This window comes from Cebidichthys violaceus, unplaced genomic scaffold, assembly GCF_023349555.1.
Source record: "Cebidichthys violaceus isolate CVI_PGR_0920_01 unplaced genomic scaffold, fCebVio1.0.p SCAF_39, whole genome shotgun sequence".
Lineage (NCBI taxonomy): Eukaryota > Metazoa > Chordata > Actinopteri > Perciformes > Stichaeidae > Cebidichthys > Cebidichthys violaceus.
This window is the reverse complement of record NW_027176583.1, coordinates 1279065-1297072: the sequence shown is the minus strand read 5'-3', so window position 1 is coordinate 1297072 and position 18008 is coordinate 1279065. Positions and strand designations below refer to the sequence as shown.

Below are 18008 nucleotides of genomic sequence, written 5' to 3'. Positions count from 1 at the left end.
CTGCTGTCACCATCAGGACGTCTGAGCACCGACCACCGAATCTACTCGTTCTCACTCGTCGGTTATCGGTAAGAAAGGTCAATCGGGAGCTTGAGGTCATCCATTTATTGTCTACAGTGTTCCAGTGCACAGGTCAACGTACAACCAGGTGTCATTTCAATAAGTGAGTCATTAGTTACAGCCGGCTACTGAATCGTGAACCGACTGTAAACACAGGTGATGATTGGTCACCGAGATGACTGAACCGTTCATGATCGAACCGACACAAGAGTCAAGTAATCAGCTTAATAAAATAACACACACACACACACACACACACACACACACACACGTTACATTATTGTCTGTAAAACAACCCCAAACCAACAGAACTGCAAACATGAAAACTAACTTCTACATTTCCCCTCTTGCGTAACAAATGAACAATACAAAAAAAAAAAAAGATTCAATTTTCAAGGATTTTAACAGAGTTTAAAGAGTTTTATACACGGCAGGAAAAATAACAGATGGATAAAAAGACGAAACGTCTAAGACAGTAATAAACCCAGAACTGCTCTAAATGAATTCATCCTTCTTAAAAAATATATTTTATGACTATTATGGACTAAAAGTTATGCAAATGTCTCATTGACATGATTGTCTTTTTGTCAAATGATTGTCAAACTTATGCAGTAGATTTGAGAACTGAAATATAATAACTTGTATACTTGAAATACAGTACAACATTAATTAGAGCCTTAATATCCAGAAGACAATAAAGGATGACGCGATTAAATCCACATCTTTTTTCAAAACTCTAATCTAATTTATTGTCCCAATAATTTAAGACCCTTAAGGTTTCCGGTTAATAGCTAGATAAGCTAATTAAGACTTCCTGGGTGTAAGTGCTGCAATATACAATGTAAGGCCTCACAGTGGGATTTTACATTCAAGCACAGATTGAGAAGGAGACAGAAATACTAACATTACACCAGTAAGGTGTTACACTGCAAAATAACAGATATAAAAAGTGAAATCATAGAACATACAGGTGTTTCAAACACAGGAAGTTGTACAGGGAGCCTCTTCCTCTGAGGTTACTTCTCTTCATCCCACAAACCTGCAGCTCCGCCCCGCTGCCCCTCGATGAGCTCGTTGATGTTTGGGAGTCTGTGTATCAGCGTCGTGTTTTTCCAGACGCTTATCTTTGCCGCCGCGGTTCACTTGAGGAGACTCTGAAGCATGGCGGTGGCGTACGTGGGGCGGGCCTGCTTGTTCTCGATGGCTTTCTTGAGGTACTGGATTCCGTCGCAGCGTTCCCAGATTTCTTCAAACTGCCTGGGCAGGATCTCCGCCCCCCTCTTCCTGGTCAGACCGGTCTCCTCCAGACTCAGCTCACACATCTCCATGTCGTCTTTCCCTGGAGGACAGAGGTTTACAACAAATACAAGTATCTTTAGTGAGTCCAGCGCTTTACTGTATATTTACTCACCTAACTCCCGTATATATCAAGTAGTACTAAAACAGTTATTTGATTGACATAATAAACATTTGGGATTTTAATTGCTCTCAAGCCAAAAAGGTCAAGAACCACTGGACTAAAAACTAAATAATTGAAGAAATAAAATACATTTTAATCTACAATAAGAAATAATAAGCTGCAATGCACAAGCAGGATCTTCTAGAGACGCTCTCTCTGTCACGATTTGCCGACTCACCTGCAACCAACACAATCGGTCGTTTGTCTGGGTGGAGCTCCATCTGTCTGGCTATCCAGGGCCCGTCGAAGTGGGCGTACCACCAGCCCTTCTTTTTATTCTGCGGGTCTTTGTACTGGTCCGCCGGTCGGATGAAAGGAATGCGGAAATATCGCTGCTGGCGGTTCATGGCCACTTCCTGATTCTGGGCCGTCATCGGAGGAGCCGGGTTTTGTTCGGCTGCAGCGGGATTGTGAACATTGAGATATTGTAATAGATTTTTGTTTACCTTTAATAACCATATAACACCCACACAGAACAGGCCGAGCGGGACAGGAAACAAAGTGGAAAGCTTTCAAAACATACAAGACCCAGGAAATGTCCAAATACTGTAAGCATCACATGGAAAGTGGACTTGATAAGACACCTGCTGCCTCAGCAGAAGCCAAGGAGGAACCCAAGTTTAAGGAGCTATCATACCAAAAGAGAAGGAATAAATAGAGTGAAAGTCAAAGCAACAGTGGATCTAGTGTCTGCATTCCCCCATCAGACTTAATGTTGGCTTTTGAGATGAAGCGAAATGCAGAGCGGCGGTAACCTTTGAAGCAGCTGAATAACATTTGTGTGAGTTTGTGGCACAGACCACGCTTGGTTGACTTGAGAATGAAATGAGCAAAGCAGTGAGCTGTCACACCGGCAGCTACACTGAACACTAAGAGGCATGGCTGGCAGTTACTTTGCTAATTAGAACAAATATTTCTGACAGAGCCAGACAGAAGGCAGCTGCACTTTCAGGGCTGGGCGTCTCGTCGGCTAATTGAATGCTAGGAAACACAGGCAGGTTATTTGTGTGCAGGTCATTATTTCCTGCCAATGACAGCGAGAGGCACAAGTGGAGAAACACCTGTCACCTGTGACTTCATGTTTCCGGAGGTGAGGTGTGCATGGCGTGTGTGTGTGTGTGTGTGTGTGTGTGTGTGTGTGCATTAAATGAGAGTAATTTAGAGCAAAAGAATGACGGCGGTGAATAATCTCTCCACTCACCGTAGTCGGTGACAGATTTCGGAGCCCTCTGGTCGCTCCCGTCGTCGCTGCGCTTCTTGTTCTTGGACTTCCACGCGTGATAGACCTTCAGACGGCGGTGGAACTCCTCTCTGCAGGCCGCCAGCAGATCAATGTCTGTCCACACACCGCGACACCAGTGAGTACTCAAATCATTCAGAGTAAGAGAACACATATGTGTTTCTGATGTTAGGGTGAGCTGTCCCAAGATGTAACACGGTACAATGAGGAGTTTAGGGGCTCGCGCTGTGTAGTCTTCCCTATAAAGCATTCAGCATACAGTTCTTTTAATGAACGTGAGGCTGAAATCAGTTCGACTCCAAAACACAGCTCTTTGGTATCACCACCAGTACCGCCAAAGCAAAATGGGTTCCACAAATTAGCCAGATGTGCTTGGAATCCCACAGGGGATATCAGAGTCCCTCGCACAGATCAGAGCACTGTATACAGTGGCAATTATAACGGCATCGACAAGTGTGAAGGCAGAAAGGCATCTGCTTTTCACGCTGACTGAGGAGTGGGTTGGCTGGGAATGACTAGGAAGGGGAGTAATGGTGATAATTTCCTCTCCAAAGCGCATGCTGATGAGTCGCAGCAGCTGTGGGAACATCCTCAGATTGCTCTTTTGATATTTCAATCTCTTGTGTCCACACTCTAGTCTGTACAGCTGCAGCATCGGCTTTTTAACACTTCGGCGGTTCAACTAAATTACGGAGAGGGAAATGACACCCGAGCGCAGATGAAAATGTTTTTGGTATACCGAAAGTGCCAAAACATGAGCTGCTGCTGAATTATTTAATGTGGGGGCTGAGAACTGTAAATACGTTTTAGGATGAAGGAGGGAAAATAGTTACATTATGCATTTCATCAAGAGCTCTAGCACCTTAATCTGTTTGTAAAGGCCGGCTCAGTGCACACACACACACACACACACACACACACACACACACACACACACACACACTCCAGCTGATAAAGGAGACATCGCGCTGAACTCGTTTTGGGATTTCTCACCACAGGAAGTATTGATGACATCTCGCAGCTCAGCATACTTCCACTTGCTGAGGTCGTACTTCTTCACACCAGCAGCAGCTTTAGTCGCCTTCACTTGAGGACCCCTGAAAGCAAGGAACAGATGAACGTGTGTGTGTGTGTGTGTGTGTGTGTGTGTGTGAGAGAGAAAGAAAAAAGAAGGCGAGTGTGAAGACAGGTGTGACAAGGTGGGAGTGATGGAGATTAAAGGTTGGAGGTTTTTCAACGCTGAATACAAGTTTTACAATCAGGGTGGTGTTCTAATGTTACAACTTGCCAGATGCAAGCTTACATCTGCTGGCATTATGACTGTGTGCTTATTTTAACAGGAATGAGAGACGACGGACAAATTAAGGTGAAATGATTCAGTGCTGCATAACATGAATCAAACTGGTGCTGCGGAGTTTCAGCTACTGAAACGACTGCTGCATGGAGTCTGAGCTCATGTCAGCTGTGTCTCCAGCTTCCCTGCTGAGTTGAGGCTGCTAATTCAATCATGCAAAGGATTAACCTCCTCTATTTACAGTCGGCATAGCTGCTAATGTCTCAGAAGAGAGGATTACTGATCTACGAATCATCGGCCAGATTACAATTACCGTTTATAATTCACACCGACGAGAAACATGATTCGGGATCGTCGTCGGTGTGGCTGAAACGTGTGTCAGAGTGTGATGGTGGTGAACCGGGGCTGAAGTGGAGGTGAAGCGGTGAAGGGCGTTGCTTTTGGCAGTAGGTGACCAGGGAATCGACGGCGGTAGAAAGAGGGAGGTGGTCCGGCAAGGCCAAGCCGGTGTATGTAGTTCTACCGCACGCAAGCTTTAACGCATTTAAGCTGTGTGGTGTGCACATGTACCAGGTAACGTGACCTTTGGAGCTTCTTTCCTGCAACAGATCTCCATTAGGTTTCCAGGGGTCAGGTGACTCACGGGGTTAGTAGCAAACACGCAACGCGGCCCCTGAGCCCCTGAGCCCACGAGCCAACACTGACAAGATTACAGCCTATTGGATCAGATGTGATTTTGTGCTCACCGGACCTGCAGATCAGGCCCGTGCAGGCTTTAGTAAGGGAACTTCTCCCGGCTTTATGGAAATTCAATCACACTCGTCACTCAGGACAAAGTGCACTACAGCTAAACTACTGTGTGTGTGTGTGTGTCTTATTACATTAAATAGTGGATGAGGGACCAAGGGATTTTGATTAGTGTAAAAGGTACATGCAAGAGTAAGTGCCCTTTTAAACATGTTTTTCAAGCCATAAACTAAATGACATAAATGTACTTTTGATTTCATGGTTGAAAATGGAATTAAATTGAGCTTTCAGACCATTACAAAACCTGATGAATCAGTGTTTATGACTGATTATCTGGTGATAGCAATGTTAATTTTCTCATTCAGCGGCAGCCTTGCTAATTCCACCGTGCCTTTCATGCTAATGTCAGTTAGAAGTTTAGTTCACTTGTAGTAGCGGTCCCTCATTCTTTGGTACTTTTGCTGGCATATTTCCCTTTTGCCCCCAATTCATTTCAGCTGAACGTCACGATCCCCCGAGCTGATTGGAGGGTGATTGAGATCACTTGTGTGGGGAATGGCTCCTAATTGAGAATTGAGTGCAGCTCGGTGCCTTTACCCTCTTGACCAATCAGGGTGTGACGACGCCCTTTCTGTCGGGCTGAAGAGAGTTGGGAACTCACACACTCGGTTTAACATCTGCAGCCGGAGGCTCTGGTGTTTCAGCCCTTTTGAGACTTCTTTGCTCTCTTGCCTTTTCTGATTGAGGGTTGATGTTCTGATCGTTCTTTGACTTAATGCAGATCTAATTTCAGCAGTTATTGTCAGCTACAAACGCTGGTCTTTAGGCCGTTTTAACACTTCTCTGAACTTCTCTGACTGAGGGTGGTTTTGAGCCTTCTGAAAGCTAGCTGCAGTGAATATTAAAGCACATTTTTCCTCTTGGTTACTGCGTCAGGGCAGACCTCAGTGCTATACATGCAAGAGTTCGTGCTCACAGGCTATATTGTGACCCTTTTATGATCCTTTTCTTACTATCAAAAAGGTACTTTCTCATCAATGAGGATGTATCAGCTGAAATCTGGGGAATCAAGAGACCTCCAATGAAACGTCTTCTGTAGTTCTCAGACTATAAACTACACATGTATCCGTGAAGACGTAAACACCTAACACACTGCAAAGGACACAGACAGTCTGTATTGATTATTGACTCATGCACGGCCAATTAAGATCAGTGAAACAAAAAGATCACGTTCTGCACATTCTGATCCAGCTCTCATTTAGGATTTGGTGTGCCATCTTCATCTTTGAGTAAGCAATCATCACTCATAAATCATCCTCTAAGCTGCATGAAATGACACAATCTAAACATCTAAATTTGACGTTTGATTTCTTAAAATCAAAGGATCTTAATTTGGCTTTGCATTGCTGGTGTAGTTCTGCATTTGCTACGACGGAGGATCAGACAGACAGACAGAGAGTGGGAGGCTACGGTTTGCGTTAGGTGAACTCGGACACGGGCGGCTACAGGAACCCGTGTCGATGTCTTACATGGATCTGGCTGAGGATGAAGAGATAGGAAGATCTGAAAAAGGCTCGTCACTGGGAGAGAACACAGCAACAGGAAGAATGCAGTTACACACGCATGCTGCGCTCAAGATGACATTTTGTTTGACCTGCAGGGTTATTGGTGACGCTGCTGCCGTTCACATGTACAATACCTGCGCAGGCTTGCGTCTATCTGGCCCTCCTCAGTGATGAGCTCCGCCTCGCTCTGAGCGATTCTCATGGCTAGCTCTCTGTCTCTTCTCTCCTGCTCCACTATGGTGGTGCGCTGGACCTGCTCCTCACGCTCCAGAGCCAACTGAACGTCCAACTCCGCCTGTAAAAAAAAAACACACAAACGGGAACTTTACAAAATCTGCATGAAGCTAGATCTGTCTAGACACTGATGCTGCCCAGTGGGCCGGACACCTTTCATAAGAACTAGAGCTCCGCTGTGAGCCCAAGCCTGATTAGACATATTTATCCAGGTTGTGGAGCTGCTCATGAAGCTTTACCGGTCGGTTGTCTAGACACAACGAGGCATACGACAGACAAACAACAACAAGATAGAGATATAATTGAACGCACTTTACTATACAGCCAATAGGCACCAAGAGGGCATACTTATTCAAATCAATAAATATGTATGTGTATCTGAAATATATTCACCTCCTTATCGGAAGCCGCTAATGAAGTCCACAATGGATACTTTTCTCTGAGGAGCTTTAAATATGAATGCCTCTCCATTTAATAATATATTAGTCATACTGTATATGGTCCAATCAGCAGCTGGGACACACGGTCTGAGTGAAGCATGAGAACAAAAACTTTAAGTTGAGCTGCTTTATAGCTAGAGCAAGCAGGTTTTATAGACACTTTGCATTCTGCTCAAAAATGATTTATTACACCGATTTTATGCTAAACTCCAAAATCTCCATTAGCACTCTCCCAGAGAATTTGACTATCTTTTCCACAAAAGTCAACTCGTATTTGCAGAATAAGGCATATGAGATGCGTCGACTACTTCACTCACATTTCAAAAGAGGATCCTGGGAAAAGCTCCAGAGGTTCTTCACAAATACTTATGACACTGCTTTAAATAACAGGGATTATGCAATGGAAGTCTTCTACCGCAAACAAGTCGAAGACTGGATGGTGTGCGATAAATAAGGTCAGGTTGAAAGACATCATGATATGACGTTTGAAGGGAAGACTAACCTTTGACACCGCAAAAAATAGCAAAGAACTAAGAGTAATATGCCATCAAAGTCACAGCGGACACCCTGAGAACGGGTGCTGCTGCAGAGCCTCAGAGCTGTGGATAAACACACTTTGCAGAGAGTCTCTTGGGACATGTGGCTTATGACAGCTTGGTGTCGACTCTCTCTCTCTACTATAAAAAATAATAAAAAACGACAGCATGCAAATGTCCAACTGGCCTTGGGTGAATAAAAAAGGGGCATTAGATATACAGAAGGTGTGATGTACGTGTAACAGATGGATGAATGGATGGTTAGGGAATGTGGGACATGATGGCAAAACTGAAGAGATACAGGTGTGTGTGTGTGTGTGTGTGTGTGTGTGTGTGTGTGTGACGATAAGACCAGAGATGAAAAAGGAAAAGAACTAAATAGCAATTACACAAAAGGAAAGTGAGAAATTAGAGAGTGAGTGAAACAGACAGAGATGGAAAGAGGTGACAAAAGTAGCTTAGTTGGGAGAAACTCGGCAGGAAGTGGAATCATCAATCAAGACCTAGACCACTGGGAATCTGACCAATGTCGTGACCCTGCTCTGTCCCGGGACACGGAGCAGGCGGAGTCTGCCGCTGAGAGGAACCATAAGAACCATAAGAACCATAACGGTGGTTCTGAGTGGTTTCTCAATAACTGTTTACAACATTCCAGTAGAAAACGAACCCCATGAGATGAAATGAAATTTGCTTTGAAGTTAGCGGTATGCTGAACACATTCTTGGTGTGTTCAAATACTTGCAGTCCATGTTCGGGTCCATGTGAAGTCTCATATGGTGGAGCTTCGCTTAACGCCTCACTCCAATTGCTTTGTTTGTCACCAATTTGGGAGCAACTGGCAATCATTGCCGGGCTTTGTTTTCCCCTTGTGAGTCTGTGTGTGTCCTCGTTCGAGTGCAGACTGTTGTGTTTATGTCTGAGGACAGATTTTGTCAATAGCGTCACAACCTCAGTCACACAACTTCACAGGTGTGTAGTTGAGATAAGAGTAATACAATATAATGTTGGAAATACAGGACTGAGATTCAGAGAAAACCAGCAACACTCTGCTGAAAAGATTTCCTGTAGTAAAACCAGTCAGGTCAGCTTATTTAACTGTATTTAACTCAGTGACAGGATTCCTTTTTGTTTTTTTACAAACAACACTGTTCATTATACTGTAGGAACCGATCCAAATGAAAGCCCAGCTCAGTCTAGGATTAGGATTAAGTCTAGGAAACCATCTTGCTTAAATGTGATTACAATGGCGGTCAGTGTAGGTGTGAGGGTCGGTTACCTCAGTGGAAGTAAACACAAAGCTTAGAAGAGACCTCGGTGAGCCATGAGTTCAGAAGTACACAGTAGTACACAGTAGAATACACAGCTTGATAGTCAGCCTCAGATACTGTAGTTTTCCTGAGCTTCACAACGTTTGACAATAGAACAGCAGAACAGGTCCAAACCTGCATTACTTTCTCTTCCTCCTCTCTCTTTTTTCGATCCTCCTCCTCCTGCTTTCTCTTCAGCTCCATCTCTGATTTCCTAAAATGTTTAGAGAAAAGACATTTTTACGAAGACGGACAGAAAACGTATAGCTTCAACTCTCAACCATTGCATTTTCTATCATTTACAGTCTCCTGTCCTCCTCCTCCTGTTTGCGTCGTTGCTCTTCCTTCTCCCTGCTCCTTCTCTCTTTGTCCATCTCCTTCTCAATGTGCTTCAGCCTCTCGCCCTCTTCCTCCTCCTGCTTCTTCTTTTGCATGGAGGAGAGCAGCTGCTCTGAGCGCTTCACCAGCCCCTGGTACTCCGTGTCAATCTCTCTCCGGGTCATCACCGTGGCCTAGGTTTCAAAAGGAAGAAATACTTTTTATTCACACCATTACTAACAGCTGTTTCTCGAGAAGAAGTGACGCTGGGAGCACCTATGGCCTGACTCGGCACACACTCCGCCGTCACCGTGGCCCAACTCTCTCATGCGGCAGCCGGGGGAAGACGCCGACTGCCGCCGTCGCTGCCCCACTGCTGCCACAACGCTCAATTCCCCACTATACTTGTCAGGCAATCAGCAGGGGGGGAAGAAGAGGTCACCGTGTTGTGAGGATTCATTAGAGCGACTCTCCAACGGCGGCACGGGGACGGAAGATGACAAGGTCTTGTCCCCCGACGTACGGAGGTCTGAATGACAGCCGTTGGCTTCTCATGCATCATTCATTCACGGACGCCGCGCCAGAAGCAATTTCTAAGCACTCAGAACGCAATGATTGTCAACAGCGGGGCTGCTAATATGCTAACAGAGGAAGACGGAGGAGTGGGAGAGGCTGGTTGGGGTAGAGGGCAGAGAAAGGTGCTTCACCCTGGGAGCGCTCTAATCACATCGGATGATTGCATACAGAGACCTACTGAGTACACAATTTCACGAAATTCAACACTATTGAGAAGTCAGTGCCCAGATGTCTGGCTAGCATGTGGACGTGTTTGTGATGATTTGCTGTACCTACAGGCTCCAATACGATCGGCGCTTATTGCACAGGGAGAGCTGGGAGATCACTAACTGAGTTTGATCATTTAGAAAGCAGCCTCTCTAAGTTATTGGAGGGGATAGGATTTCTTCTTCTTCGTCTAGCTTTTTATCCTGAGGTGATTGAAATCATTGATTCTGAGAGAAAGAAAGAGAAAAGGGCACAGCGCACTTAGGAAAGGGCATAGTGTAGAACAGCAGACGACTGGTTGTGCAGGGGAGCTACAGGTGTGGATGTAGAGAAGCAGATAAATCTCAGCAAGTCATGCTTAAAGCGAGGTCTATGCTCTGAAAAAAAATCTTCCCCCGAGAAACACAGAAACACGTTTCATTGCTCACACGGCATCGAGCTCAAAGCGTCTGAAAAACCTGCTGTCATGAGCGGCTTTAGAACCAGCAGAGCATTAATCCTCGGGTTGCATGGCTCACCTTTATCTTTGCCAACAGAGCGTCTATGGAGGCCGCCAGCTCCTGAACCTGTTTGGCCATCTCCTGCTTGCCCTCCTTCAGCCCGTTCACCACCTTGTTGAAGCGCTCCATGTGCTTCTTCAGGTTTCGAACCTTCACCATACCATCAATGCTATGTGAGACAAACGCAAACGTATGTTACGTCTAGTAGTTTAGAGCACAGTTGAAATATAGAAATATTACTTTAAGAAACAGCTTCTTTTATATTGAATTACACGCGTGCACGCTGCTATAAACACTTCCTCGTGCATCCATACTCACATTTTACCAATCACGATCAGAATCTGATTCTAAAAAGCTTTCTGAAAACCCATCATCTGGATGGTTGCTTCCACAAGAGACATTTTTCAAAATACATGCAACCCAATACAGCGACACATGCAGGTTTTCTTTTTCCCAAAGCAGTGCAGTGAGACATCATTTCTCCATAGATGACTTTCCAGATTGATTTGAACTCCTAAATACACAATATGTGAAAGCCATCAAAACCCCCCAAGCGTGAATCAGTTCCAATAAAAAGGCACCAGAGAGTTCAGGGTGAAATCAAAAGTAAGAGAGCAAACGGACGGATGACGAGCGATGGATGTGTGCGAGACTCACCGGGGCTTGTGCTTCCTCTTACACAGCCACATGCGGACGGTTTTCTGAATCTTGATGCAGGCCAGCGCTCTGTAACGCATCTTGTTCCTAACTGTTGAAGAAGGGGAGGATTCAAACAAAGATGTATAAAAAGACTGATAGTGATGACCTGTCGTCTGTCTTCCATACCTCTCTAATAAATACCCCAAACTAGAAACACATCTGCTTCTCGATTGCAGCTCTTATATCATTTACATACTTCTTTATTCTTTAGTGCATGCTACAAAACCAAAGCTAGCGCACTGAAATAGTTAAACAATGCCCAAATATTCCAATATCATATAAGATATTATACATTTATATATGTATATTAGAGAGGCATGAGAAAATATAAATGTAAATTATGCAACAGCTGATGTTACAGCTAAACTGCTAAATTGGGTAATATTGATCATACACAAAAAGAAGTGGTACTAAATACCATACCTACACTATGCATCCTCTCTCACTCACACACACACACACACACACACACACACACACACACACACACACACATTATACTGCGATAATAAGATGAGGTGCTGAAAGAAATTAATGACCAGGACAAGGGACATAAATTTCCTCAGGTCATTTATGTAAGAAATGTGCGGTCATGCAGAGGCAGTGTTCTGTTATAACTCTAATGTAATTTCATTTGATGCTTTTACACAAATAAGCAGAAGCCAGCCTGCACTTTGTTAAATGGTGGAAATCAATAACTTGGCAGAGAGCGTAATAGTTCAAGGAACCGCTTTTAGAGTACTATTCAATACTGCTGGAGGTTGCTGCTTTCAATATTTCGGAATGAATGGAAAAGCATGAAATATGATTTAGTATAGCTATCAGAGCTAGTATAAAACTGTGAGGGAATGATAAAGCATCTCTCACATCATCCACTGGAAACGTCCAAAAGCTTAACTAACAAGAATAAGTGCTGCTGGCATTAATAATCATTTTTTTCTTTGGTCACGGTGGCGTTTTGGATATCGACACCGCAGATACGTCACAAGCTCTGTGGTTCAGTAGAGTCAACCCACGTTTGATGACAGACAGGCTGCACCACTGGACTTTCTTCCAACGGCTGCAAACCAACCACTGGTTGACCTTCTTCAGCAGCTCGGCGAGGTGGTCTGGATCAGACTTCATGATCTGGTCAAACTCAGCAAACTGATGCACGCACACAGACACAAACACACAAATGAAGCTATGAGCCTTAGTAGTTTACAGCACATTGGTGGAGTTCTGGATAAAGGCGTGTGACGTTAATGCATGATCAATTCTGTTGACTCCTCTGCACCTTTCCGGGGCGGAAGAATACTCGGGTCAGTCCAAACTTGAAGTCGTTGTCGTTTAGTCCCAGAGCTTTGAACAAAGCCTACAGAGGAACACATTCACATTCAGTGACATGGCAATAGTGTAGCACGAATGCAGCGCATTAAACTGTTCATGTTAGTTAATCAATTCCCAAATGGGTCAGTGAGGCTATAGACTCTCTTTTTACACAACTAATTAAGCTAAGAGATAGTGAGAAGCATCGTAAACCAACAGGACACTTTGCGTTTCTCCAGTAAACTATTACGTTGATGTAATCCCACCTTGCAGAAGAGTCGTGGATTCAGGCGTGTGAGCTTGTCGGGCATGTATTGTTTGTACATGTTGTAGAGCTCATGGAAGGGGGCTCTGGAGGGGAACCCCCCCTGCATCAGGTCCAACACCGACACCATTCCTACTCAAGAGAAACACACGACCAAAGAAAACAAAAAGGTTTGCATCAAGTGCAAAAACATCCAAGTTATCTAGTTTGACAAGAAAACGGTCTAAAATGTTTGTGTGCCGAAGACAGACTGCACAGAAATATAGAGTAGCATAAGTCAAATGTGAAGATATCATCGGTATGTTTGCTCATCCTAGAACATGATAAATTATAACAACGTTCTATAGAACATGTTGTGCGTTGTGTTTGGTCCCACCTGAGCACTGCAGCTGTGAGAGGATCAGAGCTCCTTCAAACTTGTGGCTGACCATCTTCAGATTGGGTTTTACGCAGCGGATGAAACTTGAGCCCTATGCACACGGAGATTAATAATTGCTTATTGATTTTGAGCGGGAAGGAAAAAAATGGTTTCTATGAAATATACAATGGAGCTGACGTATATAACTGACGTATATTACTCACAGTGCTGCGGAGCTTTTCCAGCAGCAGGTTGAGCTGAGTCTGTGTGTGCAAGCAGAAGAAAGGAAATGTTTAGCGATTGGATTTTATTATTTGTGATGAAGGTAGCAGCCCAGACAGGCATTTCAAATAATGTAGCAGTGATGCATTATGGGTAGGGATGCAACCAGAGTTAACAGTCATGCAAGGACAAATGCGAGGCAAGGCACATCAACAACGAGACGATACAAAGTGCTTTCCATACGACGTGAAAGGCATCGAGATAAGATGTTCAAGATACACAGGGCAATATGAAAGATAATACAAAAAAGGACCACAGGCACCTGGTGACATCGTTTTATAAATCTATGCGTCGTCTGCATAATTATGACAAGATCTGTTGTTTTCCATGACCTGCGCTTGTGGGAGCATGAAGCCGTTAAACAGAAGAGACCCCAGAATGGAGCCTTGTGGGACTCCACGTTTCATTTGTGTCTGTTCAGATATGTAATTACCAATCAACACAAACTAGTCCCTGTCCTTTAAAATGAATGTATCTAATAACACTAATATATTTGAACATGTTGTGTACTACACTGTAGAAAAAGAAGACGACTAGTCCCACATTTCCTCTGAATATAACACATTAGAGGCCTTTTGAAACGTCGTCTTTGTGCTTGAGTCTGGTGCATTAGTAATGAAAGCAAAGAAGCTACAATAGAGGTAAAGAAACAAAGGACATACAGCTGAGAGTAAATGTGCTTCTGGCTCTGGAGAAGGCCTGAGTGTTTCATTCTTTCTTCCTCTTAGTTTTTTACTCCTCCCGTTTGCTAACTCCGCTCTATTATACCTCAAGCTGACTTTATCCAGTTTCATCCACCAAAGGAAGGCTTTTCTCAGAAGAAAACAGAGGAAATCTAAGGGAGGAGAACCCTGAACAGGGAGGAGACGGAGATATGGGAAGAAGAGAGAAGAGCGGAACAGAAGAGGTCTGGAGATCAGAGATAGAAACGTCTGAAAAGACGAACACTGTGAACTGTCCTGAAACATGTTACACTTTTAAATCGGTAAACTATACCAGTGAGCAGCAAATGAGTGAATTTCAAAAAATACATCTACATCATTTTGCAAAAGGACTTCATCTTTAAATTAAACTGAAAAGGAGCCTCTTTCATTGAATGGTATGAATGCTCAGGGACTCCGTCAAACAATGGAACGTCAACAATAACGCTGACCTTGAACTTGTTGCCGACGCTGATGAAGCCGAGTTTCCCCGCTTTCTGTTTGGAGTCCTTGTTGGTGATTGAGTTCTCAAACAGCTCCCGAACAAATCTGTCTTTGGATTCAGACACTAAGCTCTCCAAGGACATGTGCAGGGCGTCATTGTTCTTCTCCACGAACCGAGTCTGTGGACAAACACGTATACATGCTCACCGTTATAGAGATGTAACAAAATGCAAAACAACATGGAGAACGTCAACAAAGCAACTTTGTATAACTGTGAATGATTCATTGTGTTACGGCTGCAACGATGAGTCGAGTTTTACTTTAACTGCTAATTGCTACACTATCTTATGTAACTGGTAATTACAGAAGAACACACTATAATTGTGTTTGGTGAAAAATATTCTAAAACTGGATTTTATGAATACCAGCCAGTCCCAGCAGCCCTATGTAATATGATCTCTGTTAATTAAGAATTACCGTTTCATAGCAGACCGCTCCAGCAAAGTGCCTGACGATGAAGCCTTCATCGTCCCGGAGATTCCTGTGAATGGTCAGCTTCGACTTCCTGGGTACCTAAGTGGGAAGGGAGGAAAAACAAATCATATTTCGTGACAGAGCAAAAACTCATATCCATTGATTTCTCTCTAATCTCATCCATCACCAGCGCTGCGGCAGGATCTTGTTGATCCACACCACTACTGGATGAGGTGGGCTGGAAACATTTGGATGCATAAAATGCAGTGAATTCCAGCAAAAGAAACGCAAGAAATGATGCATTACATATCTCTACATCTTACAAACTATGGACAGGGACATTTGTCGACGTTAAATATGTTTACTTGCAAGGAAATAACCCTAACCCTACGCAGACAAAGATGCATTTAAAATGCCACGTTCATCTTATGTGGCTCCAGAATTATAAAGGACCCCAAAAAAATCCATTACTGAAAACACTTCAGGATGAAAAAGATGCAGCAGCTGCTATTTTAAGCTACATTAGCTTCATCAGCGAGGGGAACCATACTAAATTATCCTTAAAGTGTGAAAACGGTACAGCAGAAGTATTAGCTCACAGCACATTCGAGCTCCTAAGATTAAGATTAATGCCTCTCATCCTATTAAATGTATAGAATAGTCTTTGTTTGAGCAGTAGCGTGTGGCTGCAGCCAGCCACCCTCTAATCTTAAGCTTGAATTTGTGTCAAGGCTACATTTCTAAAAGGATTTCATGCAGGCAGAGACACAGGCAGAGCAACGAACAATGGCGACAATGAGAGAGACGGAGGGAGGGAGTGGGACTGTGTGCGTCACTCACAAAACTATTGATCACAATGGCAACAGCAGTGGGCAGTTACAGCGCACTAACGCAAAGGCAGAAGGAGAGAGGGAATGAGAAACAGCAGTGAAGGACGAGGGAGGGAAGGAGGGAGAGGAGAGCACAGCTGAGAGCTCTGACCGTCAGCCTGAAGTGGTCTTTGTGCTTGCTGTGAACAGCCAGTGCAAAGTGTTGGTCGCTGTACTGAGGGAGACGGTTCTCTTCGTCCAAAATGTCCAGGATTCCCACCAGCTTTGCTTCCACTAGGTCTGGAAACAACAATTATATGTGTTTCAGCTACAATAGATTATGATTCTTGTTCATTGAAGTCCAGCTCTACAATGTACAGGCAAGCGCCAGTATTAGTAATATCTTAATGCCCTTAATACTTGTTCAAACTGGCAATATTTCCAATCATTTAATGCTCATAGATGTTTTAGAGACAAACAAAAACACTCTTATTATTCCAAAGTTAGAAAAGCAATCAACATTCAGTTTGTGAAAAATGACATTTATTGTAAATTTCCTCTGTTTACTGCTGCTGCATGTGAATATTCAAGGCACAAAACATGTTCATCAGGATGCTCATTTAGCCATATATCTGAATTATTCATGCGGCATGCTGTTTGGAATATAATCCAACAGCCAAGGCCTTCAGAACTAAATTTGCATGAACAAGCACCTGTGCATAAATCCCGAAGATTGATGAGTGAATTAATGGCCAACCCAAACGGTCATTTGCAAGTCATAAATGTTATCCACGGCTGTCAGTTAACCTCGCACCTGAATAATCACAGCCTTTGAAATACAAATCAAACGGCTTCACCTTGATACACTGACTACTTCGTCCCATTAATCCGAGGATTCACTCGAACAAAAACCAGGGGGTGTTATTCCGCCGGCTTCCCGCTGCACAAAAGAGGCCATGAAACCCACAAATCCTCATCACGCTTGTTCCCTTCAGACACAGGGATATGCCATCGCCGTGGGTAATGAGAAGTTGGTATTTTTGTCCCCCTGACGGGTGTATTTTCGCTGCTCCGTCGTGGAGCCCAGAGCACAAGGCAGCGCCCAAATGAATGCCATGTGGGTGAGCCGATGTTACACTTAAAGCAACCTCAGAATACATGTGGTGTGTGGGCTGAACAGACGGTCGACAGACGCATTTTATTTTTGCAGCAGAGGCCCTCAAAGGCCACACTTCATCTTAACGATGTCCCTGAGTGTCTCGGTGGTCCTGTTTCCACTGCTGAAGATCACCCAAGGTACCGATGCATGTAGATATCAATACACATACTCCGTATAGGAGTATGTGTAGTGATATTTGATTTTGTCCATTTGAAACCAGCTCAGGTCGAACATCTCATCAGCTTAGAAGTCCTGCATTATGGTGTTTACTTATATTCTGTAGTAAGACTGAGATATCTTTTTGTATTTTCCAGGAGAATAGTGAACTTTTTGAGGGGTGACTAGGTGGGGAGTGGACATAGCAGCACTTACCTATGCAGTCTTGGTTGTCAACATAATGCACCTCATTCACTCCCAGGCCTTCCCTCTGATACAGCTCTTGTTCCTGCACAGACCAAGGCCAAGCGTCAAAAATCTAAACTGACTCTGAAAATGTCCTGATTTAAAAGGAGTACATTTGGCTTCAGAACCTCAGAAAGCAAAACCAAAAACATCACAAATCAAATACACAATTCAGATAATGAGAAACAGGCCTTGACTAGAATTGTGGCGCATTAATTGGAGATCTTGGAAGAGAATAACGTTAAGAGATCCCCGGAGAGAAACACGCCTCATCGTTGTCCCTCGAGAAATTAGCATTCTAATGAGAGAGCGCAGGAGAGGCGGCGGGAAAATACGAGTCAGGAAAACCGAGATGGGAAAGACAGAGAAGCTTCCAACCGCTTCCTCCTGTCCGGTGAAACGGTCAGCAGGTTTGGCTTGTGAGTGACGTGATTTCCCAGGATGAAGACGTAAACCACACCACATCAGGCTAACCCCCGCGCTGCTCACCCACCTCCTTCAGAATGCGCTCGTTGAAGAACTGCTGCAGCTTCTCGTTGCAGTAATTGATACAGAACTGCTCGAAGCTGTTGTGTTCGAAGTACTCTAAGAGGAGAGAGGAAGAGACGAAAATCATATATTTCA

At 44.0% G+C, this 18008-nt stretch overlaps 1 protein-coding gene across 3 annotated transcripts in view; it reads right to left on the bottom strand.

Annotated features, from left to right (window-relative positions):
• Nucleotides 1–90: 90 nt before the first annotated feature.
• Nucleotides 91–18008, bottom strand: part of myo6b (myosin VIb) — a 30207-nt gene continuing 12289 nt past the window's right edge. For 2 of the 3 annotated variants that reach the window (XM_068726330.1, XM_068726331.1), the window contains exons 14-33: nucleotides 17878–17969; nucleotides 17355–17427; nucleotides 15996–16123; nucleotides 15018–15113; nucleotides 14549–14719; nucleotides 13338–13376; nucleotides 13132–13225; nucleotides 12757–12887; nucleotides 12459–12536; nucleotides 12199–12328; nucleotides 11141–11231; nucleotides 10502–10652; nucleotides 9186–9394; nucleotides 9018–9096; nucleotides 6500–6660; nucleotides 6330–6380; nucleotides 3753–3856; nucleotides 2721–2855; nucleotides 1698–1916; nucleotides 91–1399 (exon numbers count right to left, since the gene is read on the bottom strand). In XM_068726330.1, the coding sequence (XP_068582431.1) occupies nucleotides 1200–1399; nucleotides 1698–1916; nucleotides 2721–2855; nucleotides 3753–3856; nucleotides 6330–6380; nucleotides 6500–6660; nucleotides 9018–9096; nucleotides 9186–9394; nucleotides 10502–10652; nucleotides 11141–11231; nucleotides 12199–12328; nucleotides 12459–12536; nucleotides 12757–12887; nucleotides 13132–13225; nucleotides 13338–13376; nucleotides 14549–14719; nucleotides 15018–15113; nucleotides 15996–16123; nucleotides 17355–17427; nucleotides 17878–17969 (2432 nt within the window). In that variant the 3' untranslated portion in view covers nucleotides 91–1199. The remainder of the gene's footprint in view (nucleotides 1400–1697; nucleotides 1917–2720; nucleotides 2856–3752; nucleotides 3857–6329; nucleotides 6381–6499; nucleotides 6661–9017; nucleotides 9097–9185; nucleotides 9395–10501; nucleotides 10653–11140; nucleotides 11232–12198; nucleotides 12329–12458; nucleotides 12537–12756; nucleotides 12888–13131; nucleotides 13226–13337; nucleotides 13377–14548; nucleotides 14720–15017; nucleotides 15114–15995; nucleotides 16124–17354; nucleotides 17428–17877; nucleotides 17970–18008) is intronic. The other variant, XM_068726332.1, reaches the window with a different exon arrangement.